The sequence below is a fragment of the Oreochromis aureus genome, linkage group 11 (assembly GCF_013358895.1).
Source record: "Oreochromis aureus strain Israel breed Guangdong linkage group 11, ZZ_aureus, whole genome shotgun sequence".
Lineage (NCBI taxonomy): Eukaryota > Metazoa > Chordata > Actinopteri > Cichliformes > Cichlidae > Oreochromis > Oreochromis aureus.
This window is the reverse complement of record NC_052952.1, coordinates 13,635,730-13,653,674: the sequence shown is the minus strand read 5'-3', so window position 1 is coordinate 13,653,674 and position 17,945 is coordinate 13,635,730. Positions and strand designations below refer to the sequence as shown.

General features: G+C 40.6%; 1 protein-coding gene and 1 long non-coding RNA gene across 3 annotated transcripts; both read right to left on the bottom strand.

Annotated features, from left to right (window-relative positions):
• Nucleotides 1-257: 257 nt before the first annotated feature.
• Nucleotides 258-1,766, bottom strand: LOC120442490. Of its 2 annotated transcripts, none has more exons than XR_005614721.1 (3): nt 1,647-1,766; nt 1,442-1,548; nt 258-1,200 (listed from the first exon to the last, which is right to left on the bottom strand). It is a non-coding gene; the product is annotated as an uncharacterized LOC120442490 (long non-coding RNA). The 2 variants fall into 2 exon arrangements; XR_005614720.1 differs by having other exon boundaries at nt 258-626.
• A 5,582-nt stretch (nt 1,767-7,348) lies between these two features.
• Nucleotides 7,349-17,652, bottom strand: trhra (thyrotropin-releasing hormone receptor a). The gene is made up of 2 exons (XM_031740231.2): nt 16,512-17,652; nt 7,349-11,177 (listed from the first exon to the last, which is right to left on the bottom strand). Exons 1-2 carry the CDS (start codon nt 17,316-17,318, stop codon nt 10,737-10,739), a joined length of 1,248 nt encoding a protein of 415 aa, XP_031596091.2. The 5' UTR covers nt 17,319-17,652; the 3' UTR covers nt 7,349-10,736.
• Between the last annotated feature and the right edge of the window lie 293 nt (nt 17,653-17,945).

The window sequence follows — 17,945 nt, the reverse complement described above, 5'->3', positions numbered from 1 at the left end:
ATCGGGACCTTCTGAATCAGAATAGAATCGATTTTAGCAGTCAGTGACGATACCCAGCCCTAACTGTGGTGCAGAGGACGGTCTACAGTAAGGGTCTCAAACTCAGAGGAGCTGCTGGCACTTTCATCTCATTGGATGGCCACTCAAGTGTTCAAGTAGAAAAAAAACAAGAACACATCCAGACATATTTCCAAAAATGTAGTGTTTTTCTTTATTTTAAATATTGTATAATAAGACAAAACTGCAAAAGCAAGCACAATTTTTTTCTTCACTCTTAACTGAAGCTTTTCATTGAAAAATAAATAAACAAATTGGTGTTGTCTTTCTGGCCAGACATGTGGCCAGTAGCGGTTTTTGATATGGGCGACATGGGCAGTTGCCCGGGGCGTCATCGTGGTGGGGGCGCCATCATGGCATCGGCAAAAAAAAAGGTTGCTTGTACCCATGCTGCTCCGACATCATGCCAGCACATTTTGGGGATTGGATGGGCATGGATCAGTTTTCTATTGCCCATTTGCGGGGAGTAAAGGTGCCCTCCGTTTGCGCCTGCTGCTTGCCACACAGTGAGGAGAGGGGCGGGCTGGCGGGGAATTCTCTGGCTGGCTGGAGCAGCATCTAATAACCAGCTCGCAAAATAAAACAAAATAAAAACAAACCAATAAACTAAGGCTGTCAACGTTAATGCCATCATCACGATTAACGCGATTAAAAATGTTAACGTAATGAATCCAACTGGAGCAGAATGACTCAAAGTCCCTGAAATGTCTCTGTCAACACATTTCAGGCCGTTTGTCCAAAGTTTGTCCATTCTGCGCTCCAAATGGGTTGATTGGGTTAAAAATTTTAATCGCGGTAATCATGATGACGGTGTTAACGCATAAACGTTGACAGCCCTATAATGAACACAAAAACTGAAGACATTATGATACAGGCACCAATGTGTTTTCTAAATTCTTTCACACACATATACGCAGAAAGTGAGCGCGAGGGCCCTCGGTGTGACCTGCTTGTTGCTGCTGCTGTGCTGAAGTCTTAGTCAATTATTTTTCCTGGGTTGTGTGAAATCCAAGGAGAAAAAAAAAACATATACAAGGTGTAGGTCCATTAGTCTATTAGTTAATGTTGTGGGGTTGGGTGTTGATATTGGAGTGCAAAATTACTGATGGAAGATGGACAAGAAAAGGTCAACGCCATCAGGTCCTCAGTTTAGAAAAAAAAAAGAGAAAATAAGAGGAGAAACAAGCAAAAGATACAGGTAAGCCAGGGCACCAAACAGGTCAGGACCACCCCTACACATGGCATCACTTCTGCTATCATTTTGTTCATATTTAACAAAACTAAAAATGCAGACATAAGTGTACACATTAGTTTTTGACTCCTAGTGAAAATTGTTTTCTTTACAAATAACTCTGAACTAACACAGTTTATACTCTCTTGTTACCTCAGCCAGGTCCGCCGCTCTGAACCGTGGTAAAGAGACCTCTGGTTAATACGTCGGGTTTAGTGTCGGGCTCGTGGCCGGTAGCTTTACTGTCTGGCTCAACTTTGCTAGCGAGAGACAGAGAGAGGCGTTGAAAGACTGCTCCAACTTTATTGTCTCAGAGGTATGAACACAGTGTACAGTGGAGGTTTAACAGCTTACTTACAACTGGGCTTGTCAGGCACTCTGCACTGGCTGTAGTGGTTATTATTATATTTAAATGCTTTCATCTTCCGTTTGTCTTCGGTAGAAACTTGTACTTTTCGACTCTCCTTTTTCTCCCTCCTTCGCACTCAAACACACATCGCACGTTCTCCCTCAAACACACCGCCCATGATACACTTAAAGGGCTATGCCTGGCTCATATTGACTTCATATTAAATCATTTTTGAATAATAATTTTTTTAATATGCATTCCTTCATGTCAATATGCAGGCGGCAAGTAGGGGTGACGTGTGCCGCAAATGGTCCCCAGGCAGCGAGTTTGAGACCCCTGGTCTGCAGTATGTCCACAAGGGCAAGGGTCAGAAATAGACTCCCATCAGAGAAATTATTAACATAATTTTTAGAATGTACTTGGTCATTTAAAGACGGGGTAAAGACAGGTGACATTAATAAATACTCCAAGAAGGAATGTCTGTTTTTAAAAGCCTTTAGAGAAACTAATGGGTTCATCCAAAACTAAGTAATTGCACCAGAAAGACAAGAGGCAATCTGATGGGTTTTTTTTTATCAGCAATATCATAGATATGGCCTTGGCAACAGACAAGCTCTTTGACTTTTTTAGCCTTTAGTAATTTCCAAGAGGATCATCAGAATCAATAGGAGGAAAATGCGTGATGTCAGACAAAGTCAGTGTACGGTCCAATTAGAGTTTGTTTCTTAAAGTCAATTAGCAGATACATAATGAGTGCCACTTGTAAAGTCACTGGATTGGAAAGAATAGCCATAGTTCCAACCTCTTTGACCATCTTACTGCTGTGTGCTGTTTGAGTTGTAGTATAGTTCTCTTTTTTGTTCACTTTAACATCTTTGTACGTATTCAGTAACATGAATTAGAATTTTTATCTTTTTTGGAATTACTTCCTGGCTGTGACGTGATGAATCCCTATTTTTTCCACAATGCCACCACAGTAGTTTGGCTAATCATTTGCACTCTGAAAATGAAAAGTAAATTAAGGTAAGAAAAAATATTAATGTGCACATATCTCAAAATGTTGATACACACAAATTAGTGAATTTGTAATTCCGCTTTTATTCTATTATATTAATACTTTTATTGACAATTTGATCAGGATTGCATAAGGTATAGCTTGTCTTGGCTAGCTACTGTTGCTAGCTACTTAGCGGTAGCATATACATTTTAGTCAAAGCAACATCTTTCTAGAGGTAAATGTTTTTGAAGTGCCTCGGGACACATATTTGGATGGTTATTTTTAAATTATTATCAAGATGAAAATGAAAAAAAAAAAACCATTCATTTCAATCACGAATGAATCTAAAAAATTAGATTTCAGTAGCTGTTTTTCCCATTTAAGCTGTATATTATAATACACTTGTGCTTGCATAATTGTTGATGCATAAGCCTATCCCAGCTGTCATAGGGCGAAAGGCGGGGTACACCCTGGACAGGTCGCCAGTGTCTCACAGGGCCAACACACAGGGACAGACAACCATTCACACTCACATTCACTCGCACATTCACACCTAGTGGCAATTTGGATTATCCAATTAACCTATCCCCACAAGCTGCATGTCTTTGGACGGTGGGAGGAAGCCGGAGTACCCGGAGGGAACCCACGCAAAGGTATTGTCTCACATATGCAAAATCCAGTGATAAAGGCAATAAAATGCCAAAAGGGAGTAGATGGTTGATATATTGAACAAGTACAGCATATAGCTCCAAAACAAACATCACTCATTTTTATCACAGACTGAGTGAAGTGTTGGGTCTATCAATTCAGTGAGCTGAAATCTTCAATAGCATAAAAACAGCAGCAAAAATAAATATGGTTTTTAAAGGAGTCTATGTAGAGATATAAAATAACATAAATCACAGATCCATTGAAAGCTGAATTGTGTTGACAATTTTTTATGTCTTTCTTTTGGTCATTCATGGTGGTACTTTCTGTCTACACATGAACATGTATAAGTGTAAACCTTAGTTCAACTTAGTTAATTTTTTCTAGTTTTTGCCATATTAAAGCCAACCGTTGATATAATAAAGTTGTAAATGAGCTCTGGAGAATGATTATGAGCTATAATTTACTTTTTGAGGAAGTAGTTGGAATTTGTATAAGAGCTAAATTATCACAACAATGTTCTTTGCCCATTAAAATTTCTTTCTTGGCATTCTGCTCAGGGTTGAAAAATAATTTCCCTTCTTGCTCCTCATATTCAAAATGGACATGAAAATTACCCGGCGCTGAATATGTAATAGGGCTAGAAAGCTGTGCAGGGAATAAGCCAGGAACATGCCACTGGTGTAGATGCCCACTGCTGAGGCGTCTAATCCTCTTGGCTACTTCAGTGCGACTTCCTGTCTACTTTTCAGTAGTTTGAAACTCTGTCAAATCAGCGTGGCTGTCCTAGGCCAGTGCATCTTTATTATCATTACTCCTTTTCACTGAATAAATGTGTGCTGGTACCTCTGTGGCTTTTCCTCCCATTCAGTATACTGTAATACTGTAAGAGGAGCATAATCAAAGGCAGGTGTCTTGGCAAGCTTGAATTAGTTGCAAGTCAGTATATCAACTGCTGGGGTTTACTCAGCTGTTTCTCTAATGAAGCTTTGATTTAGTGGTCACACATGAGAAATATGCTTAGGGACTAATTGTATAAAAGGTAGCACCAATTAATGTCAGTTGATATTTGAATCACCGTAAGATTCATTCACATTTGAACACCATGAATATGGAAATATTATCCTGACCTTCTTGTAACATAATGACTATTATTGTGATGTAAATGAGGTGGAAAGGACTCAAAGACAGCAGCATCTGGGTACTGGGGCACTGGATTTTATGTATTCTCATTAGAAAAAATTGAATGCAGTTCAAAACTGCACACCGAGTTCACTGAGCAGAATATGTCACTTTGCAGCTGGTGCTGCAACCTGCATGAGTTGCAAACTTGGCTGATCATCAATTTTTGGCCTGTGTTTTGTAATGGAAAAGGTTTGAGCCACGGTAATTAAATGTCTGTCAGAGATACTCAGAATTAATACCTCACACGCTCATCGCATTGCCTGGCTTGGGGTTCTGCCAGTGGACTCACCTCACAGACATCTAGGTTATCCTCTATGCCAGAAAGCTTATTCTAAACTGGAAATCGAATGAGGGAATGAGAAGAAAGGACAAGAAAAAGTTCTTTAGTGCTTCATCCTTTTTGCATGGTAGTTATGTATGTGCTCCTTCTTTGAGGAGGTCACTGATTATGTGCATATATTCTTGGAATTATTTGTTTGCATGTTTCTTTGACTTTCCAGGTTTCACCTTGACCTGTGTTAGAGCCCTGAACGTGCTGTTCAATGGTTTCTTCTTTTCAGCTGCAGCAATGGCTGAAATGGTTTTAGAAATGACAGCTGAACCTTTCACCATCACTTGGCAGTGAAGGTGGGCTTTGCATTTTTATTCCAGTTCAAAGAAACTGGGCGAATGGGTGAGCAGTGTGAATATGTGATCAGTTCTCTTATAGTGCTCCCGACCCTCAAATCTGAACCTGACAGATGACGAACTCACTGAAATTTTGTGAAACATTCTGCTTTCCCATCACCGTGTTTTTGATTGCGCAAGAACAAGTTCTACAAATGTCAAGCATAAAAAAAAGGAAGCATGAATAAAGATTAAAGGCTGTGCTATGAAGCCGTACTTAGGTACAGGCAGCTGTTCATGTTCTCATCTTTAACATGCTAATGTTTGGCAATTATTTGCCATGCTCACTCACTGGAGTAGATCACGAGCTGAATTATTGAACAAGCTATAATTCTGAGCTGAAGTGCTAATAATTTATCCTAAGTAGGCATGAATGTCTGTTGGAAAGTTTATGGAAATTCATTCAATAGCTGTCAGGACATTTCAAGAAGAGCCACATATTTGAACCTCAGGGCGGCACAAGATAAAAAAGACCAGTGATCATCAAAGCTATCTCGATTTATCCTCTGAGATTCATGCGCAAAATTTTAAGGCAATCCACCCTTGGAGAAATATCAGCACTATGCAGTCTGGAACAGTGGCACTATCACTGTAAGGCCACAATGCTTACATTGCTAAAGTCATATGCATTTTTTTCTTTTGGACAGAGTGTGATAGGGGAAAATAATTGTTGCACATACATACTTAATTTTTCACAACTGTGAGCCTGTATACTAGCTGAAGTAGCAGATGGCCTGGAAAGGAGCAGAGGTCAATCACAGATATATGCAATATTCAGAAACACAAGACTTTCCTTCTCCTTATTTACTGCCCTCAGAACATCTGAGCACTAAGCAGTGTGAACTTCTTACATGGTTTGCAGTGATGCATTTTAGTTTGCTTGGTTTTTTTCAGCATTAAAAGAAACTAAAGAAAGGAAAGAGTTATAGCTTTGAGACACACTTTGTTTGATTCTGTTTACTCCTGTTTCCAAAAATATTTAGTTGCAGTTTCTAGTTAGAACACGTTGCAGGTAACAATAAAAAAAAGAAAAGCAGACAAGTCAGGCTAAAAAGGAATAGATCTGCATACTGAAGAACATGAGCCTGAGTCCATAGTTTAAAACATTCTGTGGCAGACTGCCCATCTGGAGCACTGGGACATTTACCAGTGGCCAGAGGGTCATTTTAGCCTGACAAGAACAGCCAGCTAGAGCAGTGATAAAATAACAAGCAGGGATGAGCTGGTAGACATCGCAAAATTCACGCATCAGTTGTCATCCTCCTGCTTGTGCTGTTACAACACTGTCTCCTCCCACCTGAATGTAATTTTATTAATCAAAAAAGGTACAATAATGAAAGCTACAGATGAATTTGATGGATAACATTATTCTTACTTTTAGTAGCTCCATGGTTTAGCATTTTTCACATTCACTTAAGATGTGAAAGATCACTATTTTGAGGAGACGCAAATCCCTTTGCGGTTGCTTCAAGAATGGCATCCAGTATAAAAACCTGCCAACTCAAATATGCAGAGCTTTCTGAATAAGGGAGTTGCTGAAAAGACCCGTTTTTCATTATTCACATTTCATCACAAGCGGAAAGCTTTCCAAATAAGTTTACAAATTAGACCCAGAGCAACAAACAATAGGGGGATTAAAATAAAATCTGTGTCTTCACATGCATTTGTGAAAACAATTGTGTGGCAGTCAGATTACAGCTAGAGTGTGTGCAGCTGATGAAATGCAGTCGGCAAATAGTGCCTCCGTGTTCCAGGGACATTCTCTCCTGGCACATTAAGCTCTTTCCAGCTCCATCACAGTGCATGGGAAATTACTGCGATACTCACTCCAGTGGTGGCATTATCACTTAACAAAATTGAAGGACGGATCAGATATTTAGTGACATTACCCACAGTAAACATAAATTTCACACGGGTGTCACATTATTTGTTTTGAGCACATTTGGGCTCTGATAGTTTTCAGTGAGAGGAGACGAGGCCACTGCATGCTGAGTGGTTTCAGAACGAAGCAATCAACACCTGTGATTGATGTCCTCGGTGTGATCGCAGCTCGCAGAGCTATCTGTGCCTGATTCATAAGGGCGTCTTGGATGAGGCAGTTTCTTCAATGGCTGCTGGTAATAGATCAGAAGTGGTGGAGTTGTAGAGAATCGGGAACAAAAGAGCGTATATCGACGTAGCAATAATGCACCATCTCCAGTGTGGTGTAATTATCCTCTGTGTTTATTATTGACAAAGAAGGTTACAAAATACAAAACAAGCCATCAAACAGCTAAAGCAGAGAAAAGCCACCTGCAGAAAGAAAAGTGCACAAAAAACCCCCACACTGCATCAGATGGAAACTCATCAGGTAGCACTTCACAAAAGCCTGAGTTCATGCTGCAGACAGTGCACTGTGCAGAACACAAAATCTCCATTGCAGCTGTTCGTCAAAGAAATGAAATATGTTTCAACCGAGAACAAAGGAAGAAATTGAAACTTGTACGAATAAGAGGTACTTTACGCTACGACTACTACAAACCACGGTGTTGTTCTTCCACTTTGGAGTTCAGCCCCCACCCGCTGTTGTGAAATGATAGCAAACACACTGTTGGAACAATAGATCAAAATGAGCTATTATTTCAAAAAAAATAAAAATACAAATTCCATTTTGCTGGCACACGTTTGAAAACACAATACCAATTGAATTTCACATTGCACTGCACAATCAATTTCAAGCAACTTCACAATATTGACAGAAAAAAGCCTTCAGATTAGCACAAAAAAGGCCCTTCTCACTGAGCTCCTTACTTATTTATCCCTTGAGCCGTCTTCAGTTTACACACACTGTACACGTAGCTCAAAGAAACACTAGAAAATTCATCCTTTAATAGCGGGGTGTGAGCTATATACACAGTGTGGATTGCGCCAGCTCAAGTATGGCATGTCGTTGCGATCTATTTACACCTTCCATCATTGCTCTGTTGGGTTTTGCTGAGCGGATAAATCCCACAAAAGTGCTGCAATCTGCAGTTTCAATGAATTACTGTCACGACTGTTACCAGACCCTTTAACAAACAGCCTCTCTTTCTGCACATCAGAGCTACACATTCCTCTTTTCTCATTATGATACACCGGCCACTCACCCCCCACGGGCTCTGATTCCACAGCAGTCATAGTCACAGTAGCCAACAGAAGACTTTAGTGTTTGTCACTGTTTAGTTTGAAATCCACAGAGAAATCGTTAGACATCAGAGGATTTTAAAGTGAGAAAGCAAGTTAAAGTTGTTTTCATATTTGGTCCTATTTTTAAAAGGTCACATAATTCCACATCTGTGTTTTCCCTGTAGTGCTGTAGCAAGGCTAAAATGTCATGTGCATTAGATTTATGTGAAATACAGGGCTTCTAGTGGTACATTAGCAAAGGAAAAACAGTTTTGTATTTGCTTTTGTGTATGGTAGGGCTGGTAAAACGATATCCTATGGGGCTGGGTAATGCAAACAATATAAATATTTATCATGACAGAACATTCCATTGACTGGGAAATGAGAGGCTTTGATGTACAGGTGATACATTGTATGCGGTCCAAGCACAGAAACAAAACAAAAGTCTAATATTGTACAGAACACTCAAAAATGTAAACATAAAATAAAGTAAAATGTTACATTACAGATAAACTTTACATGTAAAATGCGTGATGATAAATAAAATGAAAACTTGAACCCAGGAATCTGCTGGGACATGTCTAAATGAACCACATTTATAGGTTCACTGTAAACTCTTGATCACCTGTGGTAGCATCTAGTTATCCACCCCATTGAAATAATTTATCTTTATTTTTCTTTTAGTTTTTCACCAGTGTGTTGCTATTTCAACTTTAGTCCCGTGTGATTGCATGTCATGGTAGAGGGTTCACATCCTCCTTGTCTACTCATGAATATTGCCGTGTCCTGTGACTAAGATTAACAAAAGGAATAATATGACATGGGCACCTGCTCCATGCTAACACATACTAGCCAAGAGAATGAAATTATATCAAAATGCCATTTGACTAACAGAAAGTCATCAACCGAACTGTCGATGTAACAGAATACTACTACGATTAGTTGTCCGTGTGCAATGTGGTATGCAATTTCTGGATATCAAACTATAATCAATGACCTTCTTCCGGTGAAAAAAGTAATCATCTAACTGCAAATAACCACTTCAGGGCAAAGGAAACAAAGAGCTCCATTCCCAGAACAGGTAGAAGGAGCTGGGCAGAGTCAAGCAAATAGAAAGTGATCGCTCAACAGTCACATTGGCCATATATATGAAGAACAATTGTACATAAACAATGTTTCACCACACAGCCAGGTCCTAGGTTTGAATCCATTGTATGTTGTTGCTGTGTCTGTGTGGAGTCACTGTGGGTGCTCCTGCTTCCCTCAAGGACGTGTGTTGTGCTAACAGGTGATTCTAATTTGCTCTTAGCTGTGAATGTGAGTGTGGATGGTGGTCTGTCTCCATGTGATTGCTTTGCAAAAGACTGGCGACCTGCCCAGGGTGCACCCTGCCTTTCACCCTATGATAGCTGGGATAGGCGCCAGCTGCCTGCAAACCCGAGTTGAACAAGCGGTTAAGAAAATGAAATGAAAATGAGTGAACGTCCATTTTAGGTATATACTTCTGTCTGAAGCTGACTATTTAAGTACTGTTTGATAATGAGGGAATGGACTAGGGATTAAGCAGTGTTTCAGGCACACTCTGGAGTTTCTCCTTTTTTTGTTCACTTGCAGAGAAAATGTTTCTGATCAGCTGGCAAATTGAGTTTAAATATGAAATATTTGACCAAATGGGGACTCCTGGGGGAATATCTGATCTGCTCAACTTCCACAGCAGCATTTGCTAAATCTGTCTGTCTGCTGTTTCATACTGAGCGGGTAGTATGGAGCGAGAGAGCAAGAGTTGTTTGTTGAAAACAGCTGCCTGCTGTGGCTGAGAGTGGCACTATCAGACTAATGGGAACAAACAAAGAGTTAAGCTAGACAGCTAAATCATTTTAAACTTGCCGTAAAGGTCCCTAATGGCAAGGCTATTATCACAAAGACCTATGATATCCACTAATGAAATTTCCTTTTGACTGTTACTACTACTTTAATGTCTTATTTAACAGTCTGGTTTTGTTTAGTGAGAAAAAGATGAGATGAGAAGGCACCCTACTTCAGACAAATCTGTCATACAGCTATACAGTAACTTATAACAAATTGGTGCCATGCAAGTTTATACTGTAAAGCTTATGGTAAAGTTAATAGAAAAGGTGCTTTTGTGTTACATCATAGGGCTGAGGAGGATCACTTCCTGCATTAATAATTAAGACTTCCTATTTTTTGATATTTTCTCTGCAGAAACTGCTGTGTCTCAGGTCACCTTTTCTTCTTGCATTTCACACAAAAATGCAAGAAAGCCTACAGCACGGGGCAGCTCATCCCATTGCATCCTATTTGTCTTCTGGCAAATTTTGTTGTCAAATAAAACAAACATTTAAAAGAGGAAAAAATCTTGAGAAATAAAGCTGGAACCTGTATACTCAATACATGTCAGAATCTCTGAAACCATCTTCAGGTAGAAAGGTTGGTTCTAGTCAGGCCTTGACATCCCTGCTCGACGGAGAAGGCTCTTCATACGCCATCTTTTTGGCATTTGGCAGGACGCTGGCAGGTAGGTACTGAGCAGACGGCGTATGGAGCTCATCCATAACTGTGGTGAAGTGGTCAGGACTTTCCCCGTTGGACGTTTCCTTGATGACACTGTAGGTGAGGGCCACGCTGTAGGAAGCGGGCTTCTCCATGCGCTGAGGGCCACAGTGACACAATTTCTTAAAAGCGGCACGAAACTTCTGAGACATGGCGTTGTAGATGATGGGGTTGATGGCGCTGTTTAGGTAGATGCAGAGACGGCAGAAGAGCAGGAACCAGGTGTCCAGGTAAGGCTTGTCCAGGAAAGAGTTGACCACCACCAAGGTACGGTAGGGCATCCAAAGTAAGGCGAACAGGATCACCACCACAGCGAGCATCTTTGTCACCTGGGAAAAAAATCAGTCATGTGTTAGAGAAGCTTCTTTTTAAATTTAACCTTTAGTTTTGCAGGTAATCCCACTGAGATTCAATGACTCATCTACAAGACAGACCTGTTTCAGACAGCAAAATAAAAAGTTACAAAATGAAATCAGATTTGTTTAATTTCATTTTTAATGCTCATCAGGTGTAAATGAAGCCCAACACATTGCACTACTGCACAGGGCTGTTCAACAGCAATTTAAACTCTGCTTTTTACCCAGTAAGCTATGAGCCAGCATGCACAAGACCAACACCTTAACATGCATCGACATTGTCTTTACGTGCAGCTGCGCCTTCCCCACAGTTAAATGTAAAAACATCTTTATGTGGTGTATGAAATTTCACCCCTGACTTTTTTTGCTAATATTAGTTTTTGTCTGTAACTAACACTCTGCATAGTTTTGACTGTGATTTCTTGTGAGATTCAATTTATTTAATGTATGCAACTCTGTAGTTCATCTACAAATTTGTTCTCAGTGTGGTCAGCCTATCAACATCCCTATTATACAGCTACAGAACATCAAACACTTCTGCTTCTCATTGGAAACATTCAGTTGGTGAAGTGGCTTTTCCTGTGAAACAGCCCATTTGTTTCAGATGTCAGAGCACAGCACAATGTGTTAAAAATACCTCAACAACAACAACAACAAGTTCTTACTAGTGAGCACAGGTGTCACCAACTGACCAGAAAATCTAAGTTTTTTTTTTTTTTTTTAATTTCAAGGTTCATGTGAAGGCACTGGAATAATTTGAAAATTGGTGCCGTTGTCAGATTGAATAGGCAAAATGTAAAATTCTAAAGAAAAAAAAAAGGTAAAATCAAATCCTGAGGCGGGGACCAGCAGTTTACCTCCTGACCTTATGAACCTTTGTTCTCCCGCCTTTAAGCCACCTCCACCCAGCCAGTGTTGGTTATTTAATCTCTTTACAATGGGTCCAGCCTGAAATGGCAAACAAAAAGCTTAAAATGTGCTTTGATGGCACAAAAAATGTCCTTAAAAACAGCACGCTATGATTTAAAAACTCATGACAAAACTTCTGACCAGGTTTCAAAGATTTAAAACTCCAGCATATATGGGGTCATCATTCCTCTGCTCCCACTTGGAGGAGCATTACTACAATATTTAAACACCACAATATTGAGCTCAGAAGAGGAAAGCTGTCCCAAACTAAATTTCAAAATACCTTGTTTTTAAAAAAATGTAAATTTGTCAAGGCCATTTATTTATATCAGTATCAATATCAGCTGATAACAGCTAAGCAAACAGCTGGTGGTTCAGCTGATAGGCTTCTGTGTTTCCAACTTGCAAATCTCATATACAATGTGACCCACCTCAAGCTCAACTCCTCATTTTTATGCTGTGTCTGACTTCATCAATGTCATGCCATTGATGCCTGCTCTGATCTGTATTCTTAGGGGTCATGCTGCACCTCTCAGCCTCAAGCTTTTCACGCATGCAAATGCAAAGGCAGGAAAGTGCCAGCGCTGAGCCATACTGTCAAACATGAATTACTGTGGACAGTAATAAGAGTTTTCTTTGAACATAGTGGGTCCGAGTTATCAAGTAGGTGTTTTCTTTGACTTTTCCAGTTTGGTGATTGGAAATTCTGAGTCCCTATCAAATACAGAACTCTGCCTTTGTCTTTTGACCTTTATGCTCAACTTTGATAATGTGGAACCAGCAAACCAAGACACTGTCACAACCTTTGGACATTTTCATGAAAAGGTTGCCAAAAATGGTCTAACTTATAATATGGTGTGCTATAGTACCAGAAAATCACCTGCTTCAAGCCAAAAACTCTTCTTCGTTCACCTCTTTTCACTCTCTGTCTGTTTACACACCACTCTGCATTTAATCATTAATCTCTGGCTCTCCACAGCAAATGACTGCACGTCCCTGAGCCTGGTTCTGCCAGAGGTGTCGTCCTGTTAAAAGAGAGTTTTTCCTTCCCACTGTTGCCAAGCACTTACCCATAGGGGATCATTTGTTTATTGGGATTTTCTCACTATAATTGTAAGGTCTAAAAGACTTTGAGTTGACTGTTGTTGTGATCTGTTGCTATATAAATTCAATTGAACTGGGTTAAACTGAAAAACTTAAAGTTTGAACCTCTCTTCTTGTTACAGGCTCCTTTAAAAATCCCCGTCAAGATTTATTTCACATTTAAACCTGACGAATTAAACAGTATAAATTGCTATAACTGTTCCCACTGTGTTTTTTTATGCTTTTTTTTACATTTTGAGTCTGTCTTCATTTGCTGCATTTAGAGACGTATCTATGAGAAGAAAGACCAATCCATTCATTTGCTTCTGCTTATCCGATTCAGGTTTGTGGTCAGGCTGGAGCCTATCCCAGCTGCCATAGGGTGGGAGGGAAGGTACACAACCATGTACACTTATGACCAAATAATCTAACCTACATGTCTTTAAACTGTACGAGGAAGCCAGAGCACTCTGAGATAATCCACGCAAGCATGGACAGAACGTGATAAATCCACACAAAATGGGCCTAGCCTGGACTCAAACCCAGGATGGGGTTTTTTTTGCTGTGAGGTAATGGTGCTAACCACCCCACTACCCTGAAAAAATCTCTGGGCTGCTTAATTATATGCTAAGAGTTTATCTGTGCCTTCCATTAAAAGGGAACTTAAAGTTTATTTCCTCTTTACTTTTGTCTTTCTCTTCTTTCGTGGTTTATTTTCCATCGTTTCTTAGCAGCAAGAGTTGTGAGATGAGTTTGTGCACACGTGACAGACATCAAAGATTTTTAGCCTCGTCTCAGTCGTCAGAAAGACTTTTCATTGATTAATGATTGCACTTGTATACTAGGGGTATAATTTGAGTTGAGAACTTTGTTGATCTTAAAAGCTGTGAAAATGCCAGCAGGTCTGTTTGAACATTGCTCCAAATAACATGGCTACAAACACACCGAGGTGTGGATTGACCTTTTTACTGCTGCTGTGGGGTTTTGTCAATTATTTATCTGGAAAGTGTTTTAGGGTGGAGTCACTCACATTGTACAAAAATCAGCCGAATTAGCAGCACACACCAGATGGGTGAACTGTGAAGCAAGCTTTAATAGGTTTCCATGTACAGTGTTTTCCTATGTCACTCATGGATAATGTCATTAGAAAAAACAATAGTGAAAATGGGTCCTTTTTACAGCTGATTTATACAAAACTCTACATAAGCAACCTTAATGACACTGAAAACTTTAGGCTGAAGACTTTAGGCTCAACTCATTTATCTGGCTCCATAATACAACCCTCAGGGACTGGATAGTTTTTACCATGGTTTTAACATGGGGAAAAGGGAAAAGTATCTACTGCTGATCAGCTTGTTGCTCAGTTGGTGCATCACTTAATCAAGGCAATATTGATGCTACACATCAGTGCCTCATACCAAACTATCCGGTTAAAAAATTGAAAAGATTTGATGAGATAAAAATCTTTCCAGCTTGAAAGTCTTTCGTCAACATTAGTGACCTATTTGAACACCTATTTGATGTTTATATAATTTATTAAGTAACTGGATCAAAGCGTTAATCACAACTTAACAAAGCTTGGATTTATTAATTTAGTTGCCGGGTAAAAATCTTGATGTTTAAACGTGCATGTAATCAAACCGTATCCATATTCATGACGTGTCGTCTCAGCTGCAGTGAGGTGAGTCTAATTGACTTGGATAGGGGCAGAGCAAGTGCCATCAGCGAGTGGAGTGCCTAATCTTAGCTGCTGTTGACATTTGGGTAACTCGGTAAGGTACGTGGTAAAAGGGAGGGGTTGTTGGTTGTGTCTGTGTTGAGTTGTGAACGCTGACGATAACAAGCGAATGTGGCTGTGCTTTGGCAGGAATGTGTTAGAATAAAAACCCCTCTGATGGAGAAAATGCCTAAAAGTCTATTTGAGTTAGGGTTAACTGATCTGACTACCCAGCAGAGCATGGAGCTCCCTCAGGGTTACCACACCCCCTTGTCATTCCAGGAAGGCTTCTTCCCCTGATCTGATAAACAAACATCTCTCCCTGCAGCCTACCTAGGTGTCTGGCATGGTGTCTTTACCTTTAGAGGATTCAGTTTTATTCATAAAACTGTTTTAAAAATGTTAAAAAGAAAAAACAAAACAGAAGACGGATGGTGAAATTGTTTTACACTGTTTAGCTGTACTGCATGTAGTAGTATTTTTAACAAAAGACATAGATAAGATAAGATAATTCATTTTTTGGCCTATATTTAGGATGGACTATCTCAAAATTGCTGCTTCTTCTTAAGTCCTAAACTATAGAATCTCCTCTGTTTCACAAATAAAGAAGGAAAGAAAGGGGGGAAATGAATTCGAGCTGGTTTTACACTCCACCAGGCTCAGCTACAGAGTGCTACCAGTACTTTAGGGACTGAAGCTTAATGGAAAATTTCCAGAAATAAAATAATATTATCAGAAGCTGCATTTAGGTATATGAATTTGTCCTAAACCCCTCCATAAATCCCCTTTCTACGACTAGGCCCTTTCTCTTGTGCAAGAGGTACAGTAGCGTTGCGACATTTGCATGGTCTGCTTGGGTCCGAGTGAATATTCGTCAGGAGAATGTGAGGTCTTCTTGCAGACGTGTCTGAAACGAAACAATCCACCAACTACTCATGCACCGTGACTGCAGACACGTGTGTGCCTGCAATGTCGGCCTGAAATACAACCATTAAGAATGTAGCCCCGCCTCTGATATGGGTGCAGCATTGATGGAATTGCAGTTGAGGATTTTTGAGATTTTGTTTTTTGCTGAAGTTTTTAAATTCTTACCCCCTCACGCGGAGATAAGGATGAGAAGACATATTCTAATTCTCTCAAATGTCTGTAATCCACGAAGCTGTGAGATCCATTTGATCTCACAGCTGCAGTTATATTGTGGTTATAGTTTTTTCATCTTTCACTAAAGAAACGGCTTTTTAAAAAGGCGTTCTTTCTTTTTAAAGAAACGCTTATAAGCCAAGGAACCCAGTTTGGGTGTTCTCATTCTGTTTCATGCGGTACAAAATCTTCCCAAATCCCAAACAGACCGGTTTGTTTTGGGTTTTTTCTGTGTCACCCTAAACTTAGACTAGCACAACTGAACGCAGGGCTACATTTCATTGTCAGAATATGTATCTGGATTAAAAAGAAGAAGAAGAAGAAAAGCAGAGAAGCAGAATAAATCTGCAGGAAATGAAACACTTAACTTGTTTTTAATTGGATAGAAATACAGCCCCTCCGCAACCCAACTCACGCAGAAAAGTGCTACAGGGATGATGGTGATGATAATGAGCTACCTGTCTGCGGGAGGCAGCCGTGGTGCTGCTGGAGGAGCTGGTGCTAATCATCCTCCCTCCCTGAGTCGTCTCCTTCTTCCACTTCTTGGTGCTGTCCTTGGGATCCGAAGGCAGCGGATTGATGAAAAGTATCCTGGCGATCAGTCCGTAGAGAACCGTGGCCAGCATGAGAGGGAGCACGTAGAACACCGTGAAATCCGTGAAGTAGATGGGCAGGTAGTGACTCCTGGACACCTTGTAGGCGCAGGTGAGCAGCACCACGTTGTCGTAGATCAACTTTTTAGTGTCTGACAGAAAGAGCCACATGATGCAGTAAACAGAGGTGAGCGCCCACACCAGCATGATGATTTTCTTAGCCCTGGATAGAGTGCACAAGAATTGCGCTTTAATGGGGTGGCAGATGGCGATGTAGCGCTCCACTGTGAAGGCGGTTATGGAGCAGGAGGACGCGTTTATCCCCAGGTACTGGAAATAAGTGATGCCCAAGCAGCCCGCGTAGCCGTACACCCACTGCCCGTGCAGGGCGTCGGTGATGTTGGGCAGCCCGGCGGCCGTAAGGACCATCAGGTCAGCCACCGCCAGGCTCACAAGGTAACAGTTAGTGGGAGTCCGCATGTGTTTGGTGGTCAAGACTACCAGTATGACCATCACATTCCCCACGATCCCAACCCCACATATTAGGGACACCAAAAACACGCTGGCCACCTTGTATTCAAATGAATAGTCAGTCCACTCTCCAAGGGTCTGGTTGTCGTGCACCGACGTGTCATTCTCCACAGTCATGTTATCCATGGTGAGGTTTTTCATGACAAGAGGAAGCTGTCGCTCTTTGGAGTTTTAAGAAAATTACACCCAGCTTTCAGAAACATGCATTACACAGTGAAAATTATCTGCAGGGCCACAGCACGAACTGTACCCACCAAGAGCCCCTTTCTATAAATCCTTTAAAAACTTAATTTCATCCTCACAGGATCCAGTCAAACTGTCTGTTCTTCTCAGCGAAATCCATTCCACTTTCTGATATCGAAAAGCCATCAAATCAAACTCCAGCGCGCTTTTCCATTCACACATCATAAAGAGGTTGTTGTCTGAAGTTTGCAGCCAGAGGAGAGGAGGTGTTGCAGGCACGCTCCGCGCTTCGCTCTCGTCTCACCGCTCACACAGTCATGACTGGGAGCTTCCTGCAGAGCATCTCTGCTCCTTCCAGCCCAGTGAAGTCACAGGCTGACGCACTGGATCCACGACCTTTTTTTTTTTTTCAAACCAGGGACTCCCGTGGGGCCGTTCTAAAAATATATGTTAATTTTGAAAGTAATATTCCAAGAAAAAGTAAAACTGAGACAAAAGTTCTAGTACGAAGGAAAACCAATAGAGGTTTTAGACTGATTTCCACTTAAACTGGGATTTTGCTTTACTAGATCAGGTTCATCATCA

What these genes read in the sequence shown, in the direction of transcription:
- trhra (XM_031740231.2), bottom strand. Translation starts at nt 17,318, where the DNA reads ATGAAAAACCTCACCATGGATAACATGACTGTGGAGAATGACACGTCG. An exon ending in CGGCTGCCTCCCGCAGACAG is followed by an intron (nt 11,178 to 16,511) that starts GTAGCTCATTAT and finishes TTTTTTTCCCAG; the next exon opens with GTGACAAAGATGCTCGCTGT.